The sequence below is a fragment of the Electrophorus electricus genome, chromosome 8 (assembly GCF_013358815.1).
Source record: "Electrophorus electricus isolate fEleEle1 chromosome 8, fEleEle1.pri, whole genome shotgun sequence".
NCBI classification, from domain to species: domain Eukaryota; kingdom Metazoa; phylum Chordata; class Actinopteri; order Gymnotiformes; family Gymnotidae; genus Electrophorus; species Electrophorus electricus.
Window position 1 is genome coordinate 25,473,237 of NC_049542.1, and position 24,888 is coordinate 25,498,124.

At 41.0% G+C, this 24,888-nt stretch overlaps 4 protein-coding genes across 9 annotated transcripts; 2 read left to right on the forward strand and 2 right to left on the reverse strand.

Moving 5' to 3' along the window:
- The first annotated feature begins 559 nt into the window (after positions 1–559).
- sf3b4 (splicing factor 3b, subunit 4) lies at positions 560–4,129 on the forward strand. The gene is given in 7 exon segments (XM_027018966.2): positions 560–620; positions 1,133–1,261; positions 1,798–2,340; positions 3,018–3,191; positions 3,420–3,581; positions 3,854–3,882; positions 3,884–4,129. Coding segments are annotated over 7 exon segments (1,215 nt in total). The 5' UTR covers positions 560–586; the 3' UTR covers positions 4,028–4,129.
- A 927-nt stretch (positions 4,130–5,056) lies between these two features.
- On the reverse strand, positions 5,057–10,344 carry gabpb2a (GA binding protein transcription factor subunit beta 2a). Of its 2 annotated transcripts, XM_027018967.2 has the most exons (8): positions 10,259–10,344; positions 9,164–9,271; positions 8,845–9,012; positions 8,219–8,413; positions 7,818–7,959; positions 7,321–7,485; positions 6,562–6,677; positions 5,057–6,362 (listed from the first exon to the last, which is right to left on the reverse strand). In XM_027018967.2, the coding sequence occupies exons 2-8, from the start codon at positions 9,269–9,271 to the stop codon at positions 6,051–6,053; spliced, it is 1,206 nt and encodes a 401-aa protein (XP_026874768.1). In that variant the 5' UTR covers positions 10,259–10,344; the 3' UTR covers positions 5,057–6,050. The 2 variants fall into 2 exon arrangements, with proteins under 2 accessions (XP_026874768.1, XP_035385249.1); XM_035529356.1 differs by lacking the exon at positions 10,259–10,344 and having other exon boundaries at positions 8,845–9,042; positions 9,164–9,254.
- A 1,442-nt stretch (positions 10,345–11,786) lies between these two features.
- mllt11 (MLLT11 transcription factor 7 cofactor) lies at positions 11,787–13,836 on the reverse strand. 3 transcript variants are annotated; one of them, XM_027018937.2, is made up of 2 exons: positions 13,618–13,836; positions 11,787–12,671 (listed from the first exon to the last, which is right to left on the reverse strand). In XM_027018937.2, the coding sequence occupies exon 2, from the start codon at positions 12,661–12,663 to the stop codon at positions 12,409–12,411; it is 255 nt and encodes an 84-aa protein (XP_026874738.2). In that variant the 5' UTR covers positions 12,664–12,671; positions 13,618–13,836; the 3' UTR covers positions 11,787–12,408. The 3 variants fall into 3 exon arrangements, with proteins under 3 accessions (XP_026874738.2, XP_026874739.2, XP_026874737.2); XM_027018938.2 differs by having other exon boundaries at positions 13,681–13,835; XM_027018936.2 differs by having other exon boundaries at positions 13,641–13,830.
- Positions 13,837–14,421: 585 nt separating this feature from the next.
- Positions 14,422–24,609, forward strand: mindy1 (MINDY lysine 48 deubiquitinase 1). 3 transcript variants are annotated; one of them, XM_027018944.2, is made up of 12 exons: positions 14,422–14,472; positions 14,621–14,767; positions 15,214–15,289; positions 15,432–16,543; positions 17,186–17,243; positions 18,885–18,949; positions 20,383–20,541; positions 21,634–21,736; positions 21,948–22,090; positions 22,282–22,470; positions 22,689–22,823; positions 22,948–24,609. In XM_027018944.2, exons 4-12 carry the CDS (start codon positions 15,926–15,928, stop codon positions 23,014–23,016), a joined length of 1,539 nt encoding a protein of 512 aa, XP_026874745.2. In that variant the 5' UTR covers positions 14,422–14,472; positions 14,621–14,767; positions 15,214–15,289; positions 15,432–15,925; the 3' UTR covers positions 23,017–24,609. The 3 variants fall into 3 exon arrangements, with proteins under 3 accessions (XP_026874745.2, XP_026874748.2, XP_026874747.2); XM_027018947.2 differs by having other exon boundaries at positions 14,458–14,767; positions 15,432–15,595; positions 15,914–16,543; XM_027018946.2 differs by lacking the exon at positions 15,214–15,289 and having other exon boundaries at positions 14,458–14,767.
- The last annotated feature ends 279 nt before the right edge of the window (positions 24,610–24,888 follow it).

Sequence of the window (24,888 nt, forward strand, 5' to 3'; positions counted from 1 at the left end):
TGGCCGAATCTTTGTAAAATGCATTTTTAAGGTGCATTAGCTTTATGCAATAAATACTTAATGGACCAACACGGGCAAATTCCTTGATGTGCAATGCATATCTAACATATTGGTCTCTTTCAACAACATATAACATATGGTAACACATAGGCTGGTTTATATGTAGTATGCAGTATGTAGTTTTGCATGCAACCGTGGAGATTTAATGAATTGTGAAGCTCTGATGGTCTTACTGTGAATCTGGTGTACATTTCCAAGGCTTGGCCTACACCTGCCCAGAAACTGGTTTAACTGTTTTCACATTTACTTTTTACTATATTGTAATCACTAAAATATCATTAAACCTTTCCAGAAGGACATTTTCTGAATAATGCGTATTAATTATTTCACTTTTTTCTACATATTTCTGTGTGTCATTTGATCACGTACACGCTGAGAAGTAGAGTCGGTTTAAACGAGTGATTATTCGTTTATGAGTTAACCGATGTCGGTCCATAGATGGCAGTGCAGTGCCACGGCCATAGAAGCCCGTTGTTCACCGCTCTGAAAAAGTCGAACTTCCGCCAAATCACACGCCGGTTTCATCATGGCTGCAGGGCCCATATCAGAACGTAACCAAGGTAATTAGTTATATAGCTCCTAATTTGAAACTAGGTACGTCGTGATAAATCGAATACAAACTGGAAGGTCATGCTCTTTACCATTAGCACTGTATTAAATATGTAATAAGATATAATTTGCATTCAATTCGTCTGCCTGAGCCAGCATCAACAAAGCGCCAGTTTGCTAGCTGGGTAGCTAATCCTGAATCTGTGAATTGCTAGTATGCTATTAGCTACCATATTTATGTATTTTCTGAGGTGTATATGTGGGTGAATTTAAATTTTACTAGATTGGTACGAAAACTGGAGACGTTAATCAGCTGCGTTATCTTACTAGCTTGCTGTGTAAGTAATATAGCCTTGCTAGCCTATATTGCTAGTCTTGGTTGTTTAAAAACAACCAGATCATGGACGTTAATGTACCACAGACCTGCTTGTACTTTACAATGTTTTTGTGTGCTTTTTAAATATTTTGGTATATTTAGTTTGTTTATTTTGTGCTAATTATCCTGTTTTGTTTTTTCCCTTAGATGCGACGGTATATGTAGGCGGTCTCGATGAAAAGGTATCAGAGCCACTGTTGTGGGAGCTCTTCCTCCAAGCTGGACCAGTCGTGAACACACACATGCCCAAAGACAGGGTGACGGGGCAACACCAAGGTGAGCACAGTCCACATATGCATATGCATATTCAGCAAGGGCCGTGTGCATAAGTAGCTAGTTGGTTCCACACAAAAAAATAAGTGAGAATATCAAATCATTAGCTTTGAAATGCTTTAGACTGGATTACTTTGAAGGTCAGTGTAAAATTCCTTGTTAATTGAGAGGCTTGCTGTGTAATATCCACAGACCTAGTAAACAATAGACATAATCCACAAATGTAATAAATAGGATATCCTGAGCTGATGTATTCATATACAGCGTCTACACACTTTTACTATACGTGTACATGTCTGCATGTCTGTAAATTATGTCTGGATATGAGTTACTTCACCTGTGTCCTGTAAGCACTGAGCTCGGTTTTCAGCATAGCGAGGAAAGTGAGTGGTACTGATTCTTATTTTAAAACCGCAACACCACGATGAATAGAACTGGATTTGGTTAATAATTAAATGTTCTTGTTCATCACAATAATTTGAATCTAACATTTTTTACATTAATGAATTAATTTAGCCACATTCAAATGTATTCTGAAGGTTATGGCTTTGTGGAGTTCCTCAGTGAAGAAGACGCTGACTATGCCATAAAGATCATGAACATGATCAAACTGTATGGCAAACCCATACGAGTGAACAAAGCTTCGGCGCACAATAAGAACCTGGACGTGGGTGCCAACATCTTCATCGGCAACTTGGACCCAGAAATCGACGAGAAACTCCTCTACGACACGTTCAGTGCATTCGGCGTAATTCTGCAGACGCCCAAGATCATGCGCGACCCAGACACGGGTAACTCCAAAGGTTACGCCTTCATCAACTTTGCCAGCTTCGATGCTTCAGATGCAGCCATCGAGGCCATGAATGGGCAGTACCTGTGTAATCGGCCCATCACCGTCTCCTACGCCTTTAAGAAGGACTCGAAGGGCGAGCGGCACGGTTCCGCTGCAGAGCGCCTCCTGGCTGCACAGAACCCGCTCTCGCAGGCTGACCGACCGCACCAACTGTTTGCTGATGCTCCGCCCCCTCCCACTGCACCCACGCCCGTCATGACCACTTTGGGAGCGGCAATCCCAATGCCTGGTGAGTTAGCCCTCGGCTATCCAGCATTCTCTCCTGTGAGAAATGTCAGGACTGCACAATCTATTGTTATGTTGATACTTTATAGTGATACTTGCCTTTGTAATGCTGATCTCACAGAAGGCTACAATATGCATTTGAGCTCTCTAACCAATGACCCATTTTGGTTGTGTACTGTGAACCTCCTGACCAATCACAGGTATTCCAGACAACATTCCAAATGAATCGCTGCATTCTAGTGATGCAGACCAGTCTAATTGTCAGTATTGCGCTGATCAAGAATGAAATTAATAATCATTCACAATCAGTATGGTTTGGGTGTCAGAATAAACACCCCAAGCCAAATGTGTTTGAGTTAACCTGTTAATACTATAAAGATTGTTGCAAAATTTTTTCCAATCTGAAATGTAATGTAATTTTTTAAAATATGAATAGTTAGTGAGTGGCCACCCAAACATTTTCTACTGTTGTTTCTCTTTGCTGAATTCGTTATTGGATAAACAGACAGATGAATGCATGTCACTGAATTTCCGCGTTGGCAGTTGTTAATTTCTTTGAACAGATGTTAACAGTGGCAGCAGCACTAACCCGATTCTACACCATAATGAAAGGATTATGTGAAAGGATCATAATCGTGTGCTCTCCTGGATTTTAACCCTGTGTTTGGCCTGTTTTGGCAGGCATGCCGCCTCCAGGCACGTTTCCCCCTGTGCCACCCCCAGGTTCACTGCCACCTGGAATGCCCCCAGGAATGCCCATGCCCCCTGCCCCAGGAACACCTGCCCCTCAGGGGGCATCTGCAGTGCCTCCCCCAGGAGCCCCACCTTTCCCTCCTGCTGGCATGCCCCCTCCAGGTTAGTATGGTCTGATTCCTGCATTTGTGGAATTATTTACACCTCGTGATTTCCTGGACATGGACTACCATGTGTCACAGCTGTGCTGCTTATGCTAAAAGTTCTTGTGGAAGTTTTGGATCAATAAATGCTATTGATTTGATATGTCAGTTTTGGAGCCATAAATCTAATTTCTCTGCACTTTTCCTACCTGTGTGAATAACCTTTGCGTATAACCTGTGGTCCCAGGTATGCCGCCTATGCCAATGCCTCCGTCTGGGCCTCCTGGCATGGCACCTCCACCTCCTGGACCTCCAGGGTCCAGTCAGCATCGGGCTCCGCCTCCTCCTGGAATGCCCCCGCCGCCACAGATGGGCATGCCCCCAAGAGGGCCCTTCGGCCCACCGATGGGTACGTGTCCTAAATGGTGGTTCCAGTTGCTGAGTCATTAGAGCTCCAGTGGCCACACACTAATTAAGCCTGATCTGATTAAAATGATTAAAGAGCAATTTGAGAAAAAAACATCTTTAGTACACCAGTTCAGTTGAAGTTATTTGTGTAGACACTAGTGGCAGTGGGCCTGGATGTCAGAGCAGCTATATGCAGTGGCAGACCCTGAGTTTAATCATGTGGTCTTGTGTAATCTGGGTTCCTTCTGTCAAACTATTTCCATTTTCCCACAGGTCCACCGATGCATCCAGGCATGAGGGCCCCCCCCCCCTCCAATACCTCCTCCAGGCTACGGCGGAGGCCCACCCAGACCGCCTCCCTTCGGCTTTCAGAGAGGACCACCACCCATGCCCCCCCGCCCACCAGCACCTCCCAGGGGACCCATGAGAGCACCCATGCCTCCATAAAGGAGAACATTAATCTTATATTTCAAGTTTTACATGTTTTAATTTTCATCCCCAGCTGTTGTTTTCCCCCTCAGTTTATGTCTGTTGTATTTTCCTAGAATTAACAAATAAACAGTTTTATACAAATAAGAGTTTGTCAATAAAGCATGTATTTTATCTGGAGTCTATAGGTCTGGAGACCATCCACGTGAGATTTAGCAGCGTCTTTTTTTTTTTTTTTTTTTGCCCCCTAGTGGTATGATATGCTTTCTTACCACAGTCTCTGATGATCCAGTCCCATACCAGTCATTGATTTCATCTTTACCTTCTCCATATCCCTTTGGTTTCCTCTACCCCACAGTAACAAACGAGTTCATAAAGAGGACTGTGGAGAAGATTCTCAGATAATACCTGAAGCACAATCTGACAGGCAGCACAACCTATTTACAAGAACAGCTTTTTTTCCAGGGCTGTGGCCCCACACTAAACACAATGAACACTTTATACTTTAGCCTACCACTACATTTCACTGTATCTCCTTTTCTTGTGCTAGTCAAACTTGTATCTATACCCAGCCAAAACAATCTGCATAAATGCCCATTTCACAGCATAATGAAGTATACATGAAGGATCACATCTTTCCAAACATTACTCAAACACATTTATACCTCTGTTCTATTTTACTTTTATGTAAAATATTTTAAGTGTAGTTTGTTTGCTATTCTGTGAACACGCTGTATAACTGTAAATAGTCCAGTATGTCTGTCTGCTTGATATGTTACATTCAAGTTCCTTATAAGTGTAAAACTGACTGCGATTCTGACACCTGATACCTAAGATTTTTTCTTAATGTGGAACGTCCCACAAAAGGACATCCAGTGAGTTTGTTTTCATTCTCTTGTAGAAAGAGCTCATATTATTCCAAGGAAAATTCTACCAGTCTGCTCTGGTGTTTTTAAAGCACTGAAACATGTTATTTATTTTTCCACATGTGGACTACAATCTCCAGGCACAGGTTATAAGATAGACTGCTGTAGAACATGAGAAGGGTGAGATGAGATGGGTGACAGTTTTTATTCATTTTACACCACAATACAACTGCATGTATATGATGGCAAAAACAATAAATATGCAGTTTTTTAAAGCAATAACCTAGATAGTGGTCAGCTCTGTTCACTGAAGGTACAGAGGAAAGCCAAGAACATTTCAGAGGGGATTAGAGCACAGATCCAGGACACTGAACATGGAATGTGTAAAAGCGATTTCCTGTGTGGGGTTATGATGGTTCATAAAAGTTTATTATGCAGTCTCAGAGCAGTGATTGGAGTGAGATCAAGTCAGCGACCATACAAAAATCCGTGTTCAGTCTTAATATGTAGCAGAGGTGGTTTTGTAAATTTATGCTGTAAAAAGTGGAGTGTTCTCAATACAGTTGATCAGCCCTGGTACAAAGTCATAGCAATGCAATCCTTACAAAGAAAAGGCACTTTTTATATTGAATTATCCTGGGTAACTAAGAAAAATATTGAAATGGATGGGAAAAATTTAAGACTGTTTTTAAATGCTTCTATGAAACAGACTATATAAAAATTAAAAATTCATGGGATTGTTTTACTAAAAAAGGAAAAGTCACAAAATACAAGGTCATACAAGACCAGGGTAGAGCAACATAAGGAGAGCTCCGACAGCATAACGAGTCCTGTCTGTGAGCCTTTAGGGTTTCCTTATTATGTGAAACTCTCCCTCACACTTCCATATGGTTTCCAGTTGAATTGGACAAATTCCAGGCATTACAAAAAAAAAAAAAAAAACCCAGTTCGGTCCAGCTAATGAAGTCTTTCTTTGGCACACGTGCATTTGAGACACGTCACATTATGAAGCTGATTCTTGAACTTTAGCTAAAAACAAAAACAAAGAACAAAAAAAATGTAAAAAAAAGGGGGGGTGGGGGGAAATCCACCTGGCAAAAAAAGGAGGAGAAACATGGGAGAAAGTGCTGATGCAATCTTTCTTCCCCTGAGCTTTGAGTCCAGAGGTTAATCTGCTATGACAAAACCTTGCTGTTAACAGACACAGTGTCCTGATCTTCCGTGGAATCGATCTCTTCTGTACTAAACACCACATCACCGTCCGAGAGCAACAACACCTCCTCCTCCCCCTGCACCTGTGCAGCATCCTCGACATACACCTCCTCTTGCACCACCATTCTTCCGCCTGCCAAGGCGGTGCCGTTGGCCTGGGCTGTGGCCTCCAGCTGTCTGCGGTAGTCCTCAGCCTCCTGCTCCTTGCGGAGGAGCTGCTCACGGTAGGCCTGGGCCGTCCGGTTTGCTTCCTGCAGCTGCCGTTGGAGCTCCTCCTGAAGAGGAGAGAACAGAGCCCCCCATGTGGCATGGAGGGGACTGTTAGTGAAGGCTTAGCTTAAACCTTATTTTATATGTTCCTGCTGAGGAATACAATTTGTCAGAACAAAAACAACACTAAGGAATTGAGCAGTAAATAATTAGGAGCATTCAGAATGAGGCCAATGCCTGGAGGAGTGAACTGGGCAGACTGACCATGTCACCTGCTTCAACACGATTTGACAAGACTTCAGTCTTCCTCCTGCGGGCAGGGGGCTCGTCATCATCTTCCACTCCTTCCTCTATAAACTGGCCGGCTGGAACCGCTAATACTGGGTAAGGTGGGGTGAAGGGCAGGCATAAAGAGAGAAAAAAAACAAAAAACCAGCTGTGATGACATACAGTGTATTGCTACACCTCAAGATAAGAATATCACTCTCTAGCTATACATTTAAACTCACTATTACTTTAACACCCATTTTCCTAAACACATGTCATCTGGCCTCCAGGACAAAGAATCTAGTGATGCTTCCCTTTGTTACACAGTACTATTCAAACATCACACAACAAATGTTTCGGTTCATATAAACAGATAGGACCGGATAAGTCAAATTTATTTATATAGCGCTTTTTACAACAGTTGTTGTCAAAGCATCTTACAAATGTCCAAGTGCAAGCCCCCAGTGAGCAAGACAAGAGGCAAGAAGAACTCAACAGAGCATGAGGAAGAAACCTTGAGAGGAACTAAGACTCAAAGGGGGCCCATCCTCCTCTGGCCAACAACAGACACTATAGTTTAACTGTGCATCTTGTTATGACCTCTGATTTTGTAATAATACAATGTATACACAGACACGTACACGCATGCACACAAGCCAGGAAACAGGTAACACCTCTGAATAACACCTCTGACCACATACACATCCTTAAGCTTCACTCAACCCTCAGAGGAGCAGGACTGAACAGATTCCTTACCTTGCCTCCCATTCTGCATTGTGACAAACACTGGCTGGCCAAGTCTGGTCTGTAGGTGACCTTGCTGATCTGTCACTATGGTAATGACCCTTTGACCAGCTTCATTAACTGACTGCTGGATTCCGGTGTCCAAGGCACTGACCGCTATGGCATCTTCTGTGTTTCCTGGTAACGGTGTACAATGAAATCTGTCCAATTAAAGTGGAAAAATCTGACAAATAACTACTGTTACATTACAAAATAAAAGATTCAGAGATCATTTTGTCTACACACCATCCACCCCATAGGGCCATGCATACCAAAGAAATATTTAATAAAACATCACTCCAAAAACAAAGGACCAAAAATGCAAACTTGCTTTAATTGTAAAAGTACTGAAAGAAGACTATTCTGCAAGTTCAGCATTTTGCGTTAATGTAATAAGAGGCTGATCATGATGTCAAAGGACATCTCCACTCCCACCACCCCGATAGGCTAGCCGGCCATCTGCATCGTACCCGAGGTGGGTTTGACGAGGTTGCTGAGGCTGATGACTCCAGCCTGAGGCCCGTGGACCCCACGGATGATGAACTGGGGCGGGGGGTTTCCACTGGTAATGGAGGCTTCTGCATTCCTGTTCACCTGCTGCTGCATCCCATCCTGCAGAGCAGAGCACAGAATAAAAACGACTCCTTAAAGCCATGTCAGAGAAACTGAGTATCGCATACAGTGAGAAAAGCAACCATTAAACGACTCATAATCATCCAGGTCACTACAGATACACAACTACACGTACACAGTCAGTTGGGGATTTACTAACGTATTTACTAATGAGCTTAACTAGATTCAGCACTCCAATCAGAAGTGACAACCATGTCTAGGTACTGCATAAGCATTGGTGATAGGGCAGCAGTGCGACCTGAAGCAGGTTCACGAGTTCAGCGTTCTGGATGTCCACAGCGATGTCAAAGGCTGACTTGTCAAACTTGCTGAGCGCGTGAACATCAGCTCCGTGCTTGATAAGCAGCTGGGCGACTTTGTGGTGGCCGTGCTGAGTGGCCCAGTGCAGAGCAGTCATCTTCAGCATGTCTTTGGCATTGATGTCAGCTCCATTCTGCAGTGAAGATACAATGTGCAGTAAACAGGTAGTAAGTAACCTGTAGCGTATCCATTTGAAAACCTCACCATACCTAACAGAAGCAAAGAGAGCATTTAGTTTTGTTTTCAGTAATGCTCCGTCACATGCAAACATTCTGACAAATTGAATGATTGTTGAAAAATAATTTGTGTCATATATAGGCACCCAACTCCCCCCCCTCCCCCAACATGCCGTTAACACACAATTACATAAAATATATTATAACAAATTTACAACCTATCTGCAAATATATTGCAAAAAAGCATGACCTTTTCTCCTGTCAGTATATTGATACCATGTCCATTATCTGAATAAACCACTTAACAGCACCAAAGCCACTATGGCTTTTTGTCCAGCAGAGCGCCAAAGAGCAGAGCAGCGAATGTTAAACAATACCATCAACCTACCCGGATCAATAAATCCACAATGAGCTCATGGCCTTCTGTGGCAGCCATATGCAGCGGGGTCCTGTCAACCTTGGTTCGGGCGTCCTTGCTGACGCCTGCTCTCAGCAGTACCTCAGCTGTAGAGCAGTGACCGTACTGCGCAGCCAGATGCAGTGGGGAGGTTCCCAGCTGGATGTGTCAACCACACAAACATAAATTCTGACACAAACAAAGTGACCAAAAACACCCCCCACAGCACTCAATAAATTAATAACAAATACAAAAAAGAGATAAAGCTGCGCACTGCGTGTGTGGACACGGGAGTGGAGGTGCGCCTTACCCAGTCAGTGGTGAAAGGGGCGCCATTTGCCATAAGCGTCCTCACTTCTTCATCCTCGCCATTCCGCGCAGCTTCTAGAAGCCGCTTCCCCAAGTCCATCAGGGACATCTTAAATAAACAGGGACATCAAGGGTATATATAAATGGGGACACCAGGAGTACAACAGACAACAGCAGCTCTGTCAGAGTTCACATGCTAAATCATGTTAATCATGCATACCAATTTTCCAGTGAAACTAATACATACCCGAAGAAAACTTTACAAGTGCTATTCATTTACATGTATTCATGTGTGTTCAATTGTATTTGCACTGACCCAAATAATATAGAAATGAATAACATATTGAAAGCAACAAGCTATGTTTTGTGATAAACAATAGAACATACCTTAGTAGCTGTGAAAGGAATATTTTGTCAAAACGTCAAAATTTGCAAAAAGATGCAACCACAGTATCTAAAATTACACCCAAAACAGCAGATTTATTTTAAAAAGGAACAGCTGCATCTGTAAAGATGGGAAACCACTTTAAATTCTTGAAAGTGGAGCTTTGCGACTATAGGATGACATTTTAACATATCAGTTCAAAAAAAGGACTAAACCATATTCCATTTTAAATCACCGACTCTAGCATACTGTCTAGATCAGCATTAATGGCCATCAGTGCATCGCTGGATTCAGAAATCATAATTAGCTAGCTGCTTATGGTAGGGCTTCTATATAAATATATTTAACTATATAAATATATTTTTAAAAAAACAACAACAAAAAAAAACAACTTGACGCTGAAAGCATAAAACGTAAACCTCATAGAAAAGAAAACACATTTAACACACGAATCATCATTTTGTCTATACATGGGCCTACATTTCTAAACCATTTAACTTAGTTTAAACGAGTATTTCTATGTTCTTAGTGCCATGTGAAACTGGCCAGTGCGTGCATGTAGGCTGTCTTACAGGCAAGCTAGCTAATGCGAGTTATAAACTTAAAAATCTCTAATAATCATGGCAAAAACCATACATATTTTCCAAATCTAGCTCTAAACTCACAAACCTTTTTACAAATATAACGACGAATGCCTTTGATGAAACTTACGTTCACGTAGTTCTGCCCAACAATCTCTCAATCGTAAACACTGGCTATAGCAACTTCTGCTTCTTCTTCGTTGTCTTCTTCTTCAAAGTTTTGCTGGGCGGCTCACACACCGTCGATAAGTGCATTAGCACCCCCTGTTGCGCTGGAGTTTCATTCCCGTTGCACTCATCAGCTCAGGAGAGAACCTTAAATCCTATTCGCTAGCTCTGTTATTGCAAGAAACCCAATCTAATTATTGTCAGTCTGAACAAAATTGTCACTCATATATCTTAAATGTCTTAAATAGGCCCAACTATAATATACATGTGCTCTCAAACAATAGCTGCATCCCATTCCACATGGTCACTAGGCACTGTTGTCCTACACACTCCCTACACACTAATCACATGATGTGGGTCAAGGGCACTACAGTTGCTTAGCTAGATCCCTTCATTCGGCATGCCCTGCGTTGCACACGCAGAAGAAATGGTTGATGTGACTGGCAAACTACTGAACAGCGTCTATGTAACACCAGCCCTATATTTTACATGTGGAATGAATACCTGCTTGATGCTGGCTGAACAGTTTGATATATCTTATATTTACCTCATAATTATTAGCTAACTAGGTAAAAGTCAAGCTAAATTTGTTTCTGGGATGTTTTGGCTAATTCTCTGAAGAAGGTATTTTACACTCCAACGATAGTTTTCGGGGGGGGGGGGGGGGGGGGGGGATGATGATGGAATATTAATAGTACTGACAGCCACAAGAGAACTCTGTTTATTACATTACTTCCTATACAGTTTTATGTTCCGAACATTTGCATCACCTATGGTTTGGGATGTCCTTTATAATTCCCCATGTAGTTCCAATTTGCAAGGAACTACTAGGGGCCTTCGAATACACCTAATCTCTACATAGAGTGTTGTGTCACCGCACGTTTATTCTTTTTAATACTGCAGCAGTTGATGTGTAAGAAATTGTTTTCTATGCCTCATAAAAGCTACATTGGACTACCATTTACATCATGTTGCTCAGAAATCTGATTGCTCCTGATTTTAAGTGTACGGGCATTTATAATAGGTTCTATGTAAACCTCAGACTGCACTTTTATTTGATATATTTCAACCTTCATGAAGCACATTAAGTATGTCCTCTCTCTGCCCCCTCCTCCAGAGTCCTCTTTAGCTTGACTTAATTCTGAATGCTGTGATAATATATTATAGCTGGAAATCATAAGATAGACTATTGTCTGTATACAAACATTCACTTTACAGTCACATTTTTCAATTCTGCATGGTTGTTTAAATGTTTATTATTTGTAATTAAATGGAATTTAAATATTCAGGTATATATTGTTCTGTCTAAATGTAATCTCAGCACCGCAGTGTATAGTCAATAATTTGAAAGGGATATATGATAAATGAGCGTGAAAATATTTAAAAGTTCAAATGTCAAATTGTTTAAAATGGATTCATGCAAGATTTCGAGCCACTGTATGATGTCAGCCTGATCCCTTTACCTACTAAAACAGAACACTTGAAACATCTTTGTTTTAGATTATGTAAAGCTCTTTATTCATTTAAAAGGATGAGAATAACATGATCAAAATGGAATAATAATAATAGAATAACAGAAGTAAGTGATCCAGCAACCAGTATTTTTACCATTTCTTAATTGTGTTGATGTAGTAGTTTCATATTTACACTGTTGATTTTTGGTAAATTTACTCGAATTGATTATTACTAGATTAAGAATACTTAGCTGAGAAAATATTAAATAAATACTAGACCAATAATTTAGGTTTCGAGTCACTGATTTTTAGATGCTGGTCAGCCTCTACCATGTTTAAACTATGACACTGAACTGTATAACATCATGAATAATCTGATTACTTATCAGAATATTGTGCACCAGTGCTCTTCATTAAGACATCACATGATCTTGTATTTTTAAACTTTCACCAATAACAAATGTATTTGCTTCTCCTTATTTTTTTTCTTTTACTAAGCGATGTAACATGCAAGATTTAAAAAAAAAAAAAGAAGAAGAGAGGCTGAAATACATGACTTCAGTAAGCCAACAATTCATCATACTGAGCCACAAAACATACAGAGCATGATGATTTGAAAACATGTCGAGGGTCGTGAACTGGCACTTGATACAATGGCTCACAGTAGCAGATTGAAATCCAAGGTGTCAATACTAGCAATGGGCTCTTTCCAGTAGTTAAAGGTTGAGAATTCAGAGAACTCCAGATCTTCATCTTCTAGCGCTGGAGACTTTGGGGAGCTCTTCCCGTGCAGGCTCTCCTTGGACTTCGGTTCCGAAAAGCCGAGATCCTCCAACTCTGACAGGTCCAGAGATGGGATAGGCTGTCTCCAAAACAGGAAGGAGTCGTACTGGCTGCTAGTTATCTCCAGCATTGTGCTCTCTGTATTAAAATAAAATAGATTTTAAAAAGGCACCAAGACTACTTCATAGTGATGGAACTGAAATTTTTTCTGTCATGAATTTCAGAAAGGGTGTGTGTGGTTAATAAAGATGTATTTAATTAATAAAAGTCTAGGCTGAGATCCAAAAAGGGATGACAGAAAATAAACATGTAGTCGAGGTGCAACGGTGCAAAAACTATATGCGATTTGCTTCATCATGCATCATCATCATCATCATCATCATATTATTATTAGGTTGTACCAAAAAAGAAAAATGCAGAATTGCACCCTGGCGCACAGATTCTGTAGGAAACTACTGGCTATACCCCATCACTCTTCAATTCGTTTTTTCCTCAGTAATGTTGAGGTTCATAAAATAGCATCACACTGTTATTCGATTATATTCAGATGTTTTGCCAAGACATGCAGGCTAAGCAGCATGCACAGAAAAACTGGTTAATCTATGACCGTATTTGGATCATTTGGCTATACGACAGCTAGCTAACTACCTAACTGACTGCCCCTGGCTAATTATAACCAAATAGACAGCGTTGCGATGTGTCTTCTGTTTTAGGTATTCACTTCAAAAAATAGCCCATGAGACTATTATAAGAGCGAGTCATACGACCAAGCGGGCCATTATTGGAACACCGTTTGCTAAGCGCATCCTTAAACCCACACAAAATTATGAACAGCAAAACTCGGGCAGTGACATGGGCTGTTGACTACGCACAGGTTTAAATGTTCAACCACAAACATTCCTAGTGTGTAGAATTTTAGCAGATAAAAAAAACGGCCCACATTTTCGCAAAGATATAGGGGAGCTCAATGCGTAAAACCTACAAATACGCTACGTCATACAGCATTTGACAAAGCTTTGCAAAAAAAATGGCCAAAGCATGGTCACAGCAAAAGAGATGTGTAAGACAAGTCATATTAAATTACCTAAATGTTAAACTAATGAATACCTTTTTGGGGATCCTTGTTAAATGAAACACCGGGACTTGCCTTTGTGATCGTCTTCTTGCCGGCTTGCCTATGTCAACCTACCACACCCAATACTCCAGTCAAGGCTCAGCGTCGACCCCCTACTCTCTCCGCTCCTTACCAGCCTACGCAGTCTAACGCAGTCTAACGCAGAACCCAAGAGACAGGTGCACAGATTATCCTCTCAAGTGGGAGTGGCACTATTGTGTCAAGAAAAGGCAACGCCGTTTCCTCTAATTTAACCAGACCTTATTAATTGTTTTATACAATTAGTTTGCTTTGTAGGATGAACAGTAAAAAGCCACGTGCTATTATGCTTGAGCACCAAGAAATGAAAAAAATACAATTTTATGTTGCATTAGTTTTCACATCCTCCATTTTGGAGAGAGAGAGAGAGAGAGAGAGAGAGAGAGAGAGAGAGAGAGAGAGAGAGAGAGAGAGAGATTATTGGATTTTGCAATAAGGCACTTATGTGTTTGAACGGATTTTGTGACTGCATGGGTGTAAGCCAGTAGTATTCAGCATTAGTCCTAAATTTTTCCTGCTTTAATTTATCAGCTAATAACTAAGGAAATTAGTAATAAAATGACAAACACAATGGTATACAAACGGAGGCCTATACTAATTGTACCATGCTATTCAAAACAAATAAACAAACCCACAAAATGCCGTGATTGCTCACGTCTGTTTAAATTTGTTTCCACCGAAATTTAAACTTGCACCTGCATTTCTACCCACCACACACAAGATGGTGTCGCAGGTTACCACTGTCATGCGTCTTTACATAATTTATTCACAACTCATAGTTTGCAAGTAAGGAACGCATCTTTAGTTGTTTTTGTTTGTTTGGGTTTTTTGCATTGTTCTCATTTAGAGCCTACTCTCTTTTCTGGACGCTTAAATGTTAAACCTCCCTCTCTCTCTCGCTCTTATGCCATGACATCGCTGTTTACAAATACAGGAAATGAGACCGGCAAAGGCAAGACGGAGGTACAGTGTGTGTCGTCTCCATTTCCCCTATTAGGAGGACAACACTCAAGATGACAAGTTACAAAAATTGCGTTTGTATCAGACTGACACCGTCTGCATCGTTTGGCGGACGGACATGGTGAGTTATTAAACAATTAATGCTGAGTACATCGCTGTCAGCGAAATTAGTTACGGTTGCTAATGCTCGTTAGCCGAAGTTAACTTCTGTTAGGCAAAGTGGCCAGTTTGTGGTAATTCAGAGCGAATGAAGCCGTTGATGCAACCCACAGGACAAAGACGAAGTCACGAATACGGGGGTTTTATTTAACTTTCTGTAGTAGCTGACCAAACCAGCTTTAGCTCCCGAAACATTAGGTTCGTTACTTCCAGCTGCCTAATTGACTTAAGATCACACCTCAGTTGCCAGTTATGCTAGGTTATCTTAGCTAGCCGATTAGCTAGTAAGTATCATACCGTGGACAAACACGGAAACCACACAGCTACTTTTTGTGTTCAGGCAAAATGTATGTCACAGAGGCCAAATCCAGGCTATTCAGTGATTATAATTTTTAAAATCTGTTTCAGAGACTGATGCATGTATGTAGCTAAGGCCTCTGTTCATCTGTACTCCTAAGAATGGAACCGCTGTGAAAGTAACTAGGTTAGCTTTCTAAATCATTCCGTACAATTATGATTGTTTTAAATTTGTCTTTCAAAAGTAACTGAATGCTTTAATTAAGTTTTACTGTCGGGAAAGCCGACAGTATTTGCTCATTTCTAGTCATTATCATTTCCTCCCACAGTTCCAGAAAAGGGAAACAGCTGTAACATCATCCATTCTTTACATACCGACATCTGCCTGGCTTTTCTGATCACTCTCCACTGAATAAAAGTGACACGACGAGAAAATTATCAAACAACTATCTGGGATATTAAGCAGTTCGGCTTTGAATATCATTTAAAAAAAGTAAATATTTAAAGTTAACGAATAGCTTCTCTCATTTTTGACTGGATAGAGAACAGGGAAAATGTCAAGATGACATCGCATTGGATTATAATTTAGGGAATAAAATGCAGTATTTTATGTAGCAGTCATTTTTTTTTTACCAATAGCAGTTTGCTACACGATGTCAGTGTGTTGAGACTTACACTTTTTAATAGAATTATATAGGGGCGTAATATAGTGACACTGCGACACACCTAAGCTTAAAGGAATAGGTTGATGTGCAGTGATTAAGACTATGTATATACACATATATATATGTTTATAAACATTTATTATTAGTTTCTTCAGGCCATGTCAGACACAGTTGATAATAAGGAGGTTTGTGAAGGGGGAGACAGAAGCACGTCTAAAATTCACGGAGGTGAGAAGAAAGTCCAAGCTGAAGGGGTCGTGGATATGCAAGAGTCTCCCAAAAGGCCTTCACAAGAGAGGACTGCTCATGCCGAGGAGGATAGCAGTGCTCTACCATACCAGCAAATTCTCATGAGTTCAGCCTCCTCTGACAACAGTGAAGTCAGCACAGTCTGTTCAAGCCCTGTGACCAGCAGAAGCTTGTCTGAGAGAGATGGTTCTGAGGTCACTAATAGCTCATCCTTAGTGAGCAGCCTGCCAGAGGAGACACCGTCTGTCTCCACTATGAATGCCTCTAAAGGGAATGGCGTGTCCGTGGATGAGTGTTTGACTTCCACAGTAGACTGCGAGCATCGGTCAGACCGGACTCCGTCTCAAGGTGTTGATGCTCTGAGTACCCAGGTCGCCCAGGCCACGGCGCAAGGGCCAGCCATGCCGTCTTTCTACCTGGTCAAGTGGATCACTTGGAAGGAAACAAAGACTCCCATTATCACGCAGAGTGAAAATGGCCCTTGCCCCCTTCTGGCCATCATGAACATCCTGTTCCTACGGTGGAAGGTAAGCAGCTCAGCTCTCCACCTTACAGACGATTTGTCTAGCACTGAGAGAATGCCAGCATGTTTTTAAAGTGGTCAGTGAGTAGTAATGACAGAATGACTACGTTGGTTACAGAAGCTGTAACAGAGGCTCAATTTGGTTATGATGCTGTTTTTAGATAAACCTGTCTCTCTGCTGAACTCCATGGTGAAACTGTGTTTAAACTGTATTTAGAGTCAGGCGTCCATGTTAAACTGAAGTCAGCTGGGGTCAAGACCAGCTCACAGATGAGGCAAAGTAATGTGTGACAGTTGTCAGATGGACCGTTCTTTTGTGGCTGCAGGTTGTAAAAGCCACAGTATATAGTCACAGTATTTAACTATGAGAGGAAAAGTGAGCCACTCCACATCATCCTCTCTATTGAGGAGTTTATCTGTAAACGTGATGTCTTCCTTCACTACACTGCCAGATATTCAAAAGAAGAGTATAGGGTCTAAAGGTGTGCAGTGTGTCCATGCTGTATTGGACATGAGCATTCTGAGCTGTGTGTATGTGTCCATTTTGCAAATATATATTAAAAAAAACTAATTTTGTATACCTATATATATCATTCCTACACATCATATGGAGATGTATAAAGATTTGTTTGTGATTTGTCGACAGGCCAAGTTACCTGCTCAGACAGAGGTTGTTACTATAGAGGAGCTAATGGCTCACCTGGGTAAGAGGCTTTAGACTTTTGGTTTTGCTAATTAATTAATTGATTGGCTTGATTATTGGGTTGTTATTTTTTCATTTATTTAATTTCATTTTCTTGGTGTGAAGTCTAAATAGTGGAGGTTTACACACCAGTGTCAAGTCTGAATTGAGTTTTGCACACCAATGGATTTGTGACAGTTATTTTTTAATTCAGCAATGACCTCTGGAAGTCCTGAGTGAGAGCATTACATAGCATGAAAATGTTGGCTTCTTTTTGAACTCCAGACACCACCCGATAGTGGGAGGACAGGTTCAGTTTTGTTTGTGTTATCAAGAAAGAAGCCTCCGTCCGTGCAGAAGAGCGGTTTGTAAATCTTGCTCCCTTTGAGGAGATTTAAGTGTGAAATGAAGTTTCATTTAATATTCAGGTTTCTCCATTTTACTTGGCTTAAATGTCTAGTATATTTTGGTTGTTTGCTTTTTTGTTTTTATTCTTAATAAAACATTATATGGGTGTATTATATCTACATATTCCTATATTGTGGCAATATCTGTTAATTTATGTGCGCACTGTGACTTCATTTTAATGTAACAGAATCATTCTTGTAGCCTAGGAGAGACGTTCCTAAGCATTCCTCTTTTATGAGTGTGATTTACTGGTATAATGGGTGGACCAGTGGTTAGTGATTTAATTTCTAAGATCCAGAGTGTGATTAGTTGTTATTATTCTGTAATTTCCTAAGCCTGCTGACTCTGAGAAGGCGTGTGGTGCCTGTCAGCAAAACAAGTAGAGGCGTCCAGTTAAGCTTGTTCTGCATGACCTCAGCACACTGTAGAAAATCCTCCTCATATTGTGTTCAAATCTTTGGACTTTTTTGCTTTCCAAACTAAAATAGGTAGGCCTTGTTATAGTATATTTTATGCTGAATTTGAATTGGTGAGGACTTTTTCTTATCATGTATGATTCTGAAGTGACAGGGCAATTACATTTTACATTAATTGTATTTTCACATGATTACATTAACTAATTACATAAATAAGGCTGCACTTAAAATATATACAAACTTGCTTCCAAAATTTAGTGTTTGAGCTTTGCCTACATTTGGTCTCAGGAACATCTTTCTTCAGGATCTAGCAGTAGTCTGCCAACATAGAGGGGCTCCTTTCCTTGGTATTGTTTTACCATACTATACATAATGACACAAGTATACTGGAACAATAAACTATGGGTGATGGGGACATTCTGAAAACATTTGGATTAAACATGCAAAAATACATACCTTTTTTGTTGTTTGGGGTTTGATTATAAAACCTGTATAATGGGTGCAGTTGTTTGGGGTTTGATTATAGGACCTGTATAATGGGTGCAGTTGTTTGGGGTTTGATTATAGGACCTGTATAATGGGTGCAGTTTTTTTGGGTTTGATTATAGGACCTGTATAATGGGTGCAGTTGTTTGGAGTTTGATTGTAAGACCTGTATAAGGGGTGCAGTTGTTTGGGGTGGGGTATTATTTTGCTTGTTCTTAGGTGCCTAGCATGGCAGGCCCAGTCAAGGGGGATTGTATATGGGAGGGCCACATGTGAATGTGAGAGGCCTACAGAAGTGCTCTGTCCTCCACAAGCCTTTTGCACTGATTGTACCTCTGCCTCTCTTGTTTTAGGTGAGTGTGTATTATCCATAAAACCAAGAGAGAAAGCAGAGGGCATGGAACTAAATTTTCAGCAGGTAGGTGAATGGATTTATTTCTCCTTTGCCTAAGGAAAAGAGAATGTTCAAAAAAGAAGGTGGGGGGGGGGGGGGGTCCTGTTTCAAGGAAAACACTGAAATATACAGACTAAAATTTCCCCAGAGCGCAGGCTAGAAACACTGTGGCAAATCTGTTTATACGTTGCTTTTTGGTCATATGGGTTTTGTTGTTTTGGAATCTGAGGTGTAATTATAGTACTTTTCCCCTGAAGCTGTATCCTGTTGACATCATCATTCGCAGTGAAGTTCTGAGATGCTGTGCTGAGTTTGTGCATTTGTCTGTTGTGAGGGGTTTGAGTCTCCTGTTTATCAGTTGTGATGAGTGCTAGAAATCAGGTAATTTGTGACCTTCCGTTCAGCACAACTCATGGACGTTTGTCTTCACCAGCAGGTTGTAAAGACTGGGGACTGTCTTGGAGACAATATGGGTGCGGTGGTATTTTTATCAGTAGTCTGTCCAGTATTCACTTCAGCCTATTTCTCCTCCTCTTTCTCGCTCTCTGCCTGTCTGTCTCTGATTCAAATTTCAAATTTTATTGACAGGTAAAATGTGTTGTCACACCTGTACAGTTTGTTGGTTCACATTACCAACCTTTATTCACCTTTTGTTACAACCGCATGACAATTGACAGGGCAATGCAATACAAGGGAGACCACATATGATTTAAGGCTTAAACAAAAACAGAATGTTTATTGACTTTAAAATCACTATGATTCTGGAAGATGGGAGAGAGCAAAAACAGACTGCAAATGGAGCCTTTTAACTTCTGATCTCAGCCCCAAATGCCCTCACCTAGATGGTGAATATGAATATGAAGTGGGTGGTGCAATAAATACAGGGAATTGAATCCAGTGTTTGCTGTTAATGTGTGTTAAGCCAGTATGGAACCAGTGGTACTGGGTGTACATTAAGTGTCATTGGGGCTGGGTACGGCCTTGGGAGGCCTTGGGAGGCCTTTGTGGGTTTACATTCAAAGAGGCTTTTATATATGATTGATTTTAAATGAGATCTTGAGGGTGGGGGTGTTTTTAAAAAACAAAAAACAACAACACAAAAAAAAAAACACATGAAAGGACAAAATGAATCTCAATTTCTACTTTTCCTGACTGGTTATAGATTCTGTCCACTTTCACCAGCCAGTTTGTGTGTTCTCCAGTTTCAGTGGTCAGGTTATGATGATAACTGATTCTCTACATTGCCTGTTTGTTGTCTTTAATTTTGATCAGATTTTTTTTTCCTTCATGGTCAGTTGATGGAGTGGGTCCTTTGGGATTTGTTTCCTAATGAATGCTTTCTGGTCTAGGGAATCTGGGTTTGATTTTGGTGCGGTGGTACCAAGAAGCTGTAAGTTTATTTCTGATACGAAGAATAAGAGGAAGTGCTCATGGCTCTCACTCTCTGTCCCTCTCAGAATATGAATGATGCCATGGCTGTTCTGCCCAAGCTGTCCACAGGCCTGGATGTCAACATTCACTTTACAGGCGTCACAGACTTTGAGTACACCCCTGAGTGCATCGTCTTTGACCTGCTTGACATTCCACTCTACCACGGCTGGTTGGTGGACCCACAGGTTAGAAAACACCATTTAATATCCATGTTGTGGAAATGTTTCATGTGCTTATGAGGTAAATAGCTTACATGTAGCTTGAAGGGTTAGACATAAAGTGTGATATAAAGTGTATGACACAAAGTTGCTCCAACAACAGGATTTTCAAAATGCTAACCATTGTTGAAAAAGTCAAAACCCACACATAATATTTTTCATCCTTGACAAAAAAACCAAAAAAAACCAAAATACTATCATCAAAATCCACACTTTCACCACACCACACACTTTCAGATTAAGCACATAAACGAGTTCAAACCAGTGGGTCAGATTCTTAAATCCTTGGGGGAGTTTCTCATGAACCGCTACATTGCTGCCTAACTCCTTTCTTTGTCGGCTGATGTGGTATGTCATAGAGCACACGTTATACAGTCATGCTGTTGCCACACCTTAACCCGTTTATCCTCCTTCTTGATAGTCCACTTGGTTCTTGATTTTGTCACCATGATTTTTTTCTTGCCACTGCTGACTTTGGCTTGCTCACCTGGGACTCAGACATGTGTAAAGCTGCTTTGTGCCAATGGCTGTTGTAAAAAGCAATATATAAATAAATTTGACTTTAACTTACAAATTATTCCATACACACTGACAAGTTCCCTTCAGCTTGACTTTAACTGATTGATGGTCTTTCAAGTATGATGTCAAAATTGTTATACACCACAGAACTGATGCCCACCCCACACTATAGGATACTGAATCATAAATCTTGAACATGTTTAATATTTATGATTCACAATTGGGGTGGTCCAACTGGACTAGTATTAGCTTGGAGTGAAGTTTGGTTTGTAGAAATCTACACCACAGGATAATCTGCCAAGATCATCATTTAAGATTACCCTGATGTACACAAACCTTTTGTAATGGCTGGAAGAGCAAATTGGCCTCAAAATTGGTCCAGTTATCCTGCAGTGTGGGCCAGGCATAAGCAAGTTATACTGCACTGTTACAGTAGGTAACAATTTTTTCAAACACCTGTAGGTATCAAATTGAATGCACATGTCTGTAAATTGGGTGGCGTATGCTGCTGATGGCCTTGTTTACACTCCTCCTGTCTAGAGTCCAGAGGTGGTTTCAGCGGTGGGAAAGCTCAGCTACAACCAGCTGGTGGAGAAGATCATAGAGTACAAGCACTCGGAAGACAGCAGTCAAGTCAGTGAAGGCAAGAAAGCTGGGGTGAAGTGGCCTTCATGTACCACCACTTTCACCTAATTTCTGTTTCTAACGGCTGATGGTGGAGGCACCAGGTGGTATCGGAGCGTCCAGAGGAAGGAGCTGTACATGGAGATATTAGTGCAAAGGGGCGGGGTGCCCTGTGCTCACTCCGATCGTGCCAAGCTCTGCTGACGGCGACTCTTATCATGTCTCACCAGGTTTGGTGGCGGAGCAGTTCCTGGAGTCCACAGCCACGCAGCTGTCCTATCACGGCCTGTGTGAACTCAACACCACGGCGAGGGAGGGCGAGCTGAGTGTCTTCTTCAGGAACAATCACTTCAGTACCATGATCAAGCACAAGGTGCTCATGGGACTTCCTACATGCCATAGGGTCCTAATGCCCAGTCTTTAGCACTCACATTCACCAACACAGCACACTGTTTTTTTCTAAAACTTCAGTTTTCATGTGAAATTTACATGAACAGGGGGAAAAACATGATGGAGGAACTTTTCAGATTTTTCATTTGTCAAAAAAATTGTGTGAATTTACAGGGTCATCTGTATCTGCTGGTGACAGACCAGGGCTTCCTGAATGAGGACAGTGTGGTGTGGGAGAGTCTCCACAACGTGGAGGGTGACTGCAACTTCTGTGACTCAGAGTTCCGCTTGTGCAACCCAGCTCAGAAGAGCTCCTCAAGCAGCCAGCCCCCTCCTCAGCAGCAGCAGCTACAGATCAACCAGGTGAGTTGGCTGGGTGCCTTGGGGGAGCAGCTTATGGGTGGTGTGTTGGTATGTTTCATTTATTTAACCTGCTTTTGTTCAGACAATATTTAATGACTCATTCTTGATTTGATTTAATGGCAGCATGGGCTAAATCAATTTAAAGCCAGGAAACTTCCTTTTTTTAAGTTGACTTTGAGGCTTCTGTGCTGTTTCTGTGTGGTGATTGGGTGGTCTAGGACTACTTGGTGGCCATATCTTTGCAGCAGGAGCAGGGTGAGGCTCCGGGGCCTTTGAGTGATCTGGAGTTGGCCAGACAGCTTCAGCAGGAAGAGTATCAGCAGCCCCAGCAGCCCCATGCATCTCCTGCACAGGTCCTGCAAACAGCTGCTGTGTGCTTTACACTGAAGTGCTTTCAGGCTGGCATCTCATGCTCTAACCAGGCTGAGACTTTAACTCCTCCGTGTGTTAATCATGTTTGTGTGTTTGTTCCTGCAGATGAGAAGGCAGACGGGGCGAAAGCGGCATGGCGAGAAGAAGGACGAGAGTGACTGTTCTATTCTGTAAAGCAGGGCCTCCAAACATCTCTCTCTCGCTCTCTCTCGCCCAACAACTAAAGCTATCATTCATATGCAATTTCCACTGAAACACAAAGACCCCACTCGCACTAACCTGACCCTGCCACACTCCCATGCCAAGCTGCCTTACCCACAACGCATCCTTGTTTTTTTTCTTCTTCACCCATCACATGTGGCTGATAAGCCTGCTCCCTTATGTCTGTAGCCAACTTAAGAGGCTTTGTCCATTAACCAAAACCCAAAGTTTAACTCAACTATATATTTCTATTTGTGTTTTATAATGAATATCAAGAGAACTGAATGTGTCCAAAACACAGATGATATATTAATGTCTCTGAAAATTCTGAGCTTATAGTGGAGATGGGGAGTGCATTGAGTGGACGAGCTGTTGGATAAAGAGCATGGTATTCAGTGGGAGGGTGAAATAAGGTTTGTGTCTGTCTGTGTGTCTGTGAAGACTGGGTTACCTGTACTAGCGTCTTTTATTCCTCTCCCCCTGCCCCCACTTACATTTTTAAAGCCAATACATTCAGGTTCCTTGACTGCCATTGTAATCCAAACAGACATAACCCAGTACAGGTTAGGTGTCTGCACATGTTTCCTGCATGACAAACAAGTATAACAATAGATTTGCCAAAATGTTAGTTGTTGCACTTGACAGTGTGGTTAATGTTTGGCATAAGCAAACTTGATCGGATAGAATAAAAAATGTGTATATATAAGTGGAAGCTACCTTTATAAATGAAAGGTGGTCAGACCTACAGTTCATTGTGTGATGCCAGCCAGGACCATGATAAGGATGACGGCGTCAGGGTGAGGGCCTATATTCAAAGTGTTCCAAAATTTGAGTTACTTTTTGAAATTTAATTATTTGAATCAGTAACATTCCTAGATTATAAGTCTTAACATAGAAATGTATACTGGTCTAATTAAATACCCAGTGATTTGGCTGTGCTCTCAGTCCAGCATAAAATCTACATGCAACATACTACATTTGGAATTATTTGTGCTTGTAATATGAATATTATTGTGATTTAAATCTGAAAAGTAATTGTATGTTAATTATAACAAAAGTCACTATGTACTAAAAGGATTTGATGTTAGAGACATTTTTCATAATACAGCCAGTCTGTGAAATCTGCCTTGGTATGAACCAGTGTGAACCATGTGACTGATTATTTAGATCTAGTGAAGGGCTCTCTGTGACACTTGATGTCTTAATCACTTTATGCTTTTATTTATCGACTTCTCAGTAAATTATATTGAAATACTGCTGCATACACTTTGTCTTTATTGGTCTAATTATATAACTCATCTTAAGATTACAAATAGTCCTGTGCTGGGATTACACTCATGTTAGAATTTTTCTTGGGTAAACCAATACTTTAATTAGGCTTAATTTCATGGGTTGTGCATAGTGTACCACAGAGCTACAGTCATAGCCACTTTGGGATTGGCAGAACTGTATCCAGATGTTTCATGCAGATGTAGGTCTTGAATTCAGGCTAGTTGGGGATACATTTCTATGCTGAATAATGATGAACACTGTACTTGAGAACAAAAATAAAACACAAGATTTTAATATATTGTGAAGAATCAAACATTTATTAGTGCCGACTTATGAAAATATTTCTCACGTTCAGAGATGTCATGTCACTGTGTTCTATTTCATATGGAAGAGTGTTAACTTCTGCACAGCTCTATGATGTATAAAAACTTTGAAAAAATGCAGACTTAATATCTGTAAAGGTACAAAAGCATAAGGTGCCGCACTTAATCAAATTATGGTTTCAAATGATAACTTCCTCTTCACACCTTTAAAAAAAATTAAAGTGCAAAACATATTCAAATAGACCACTAA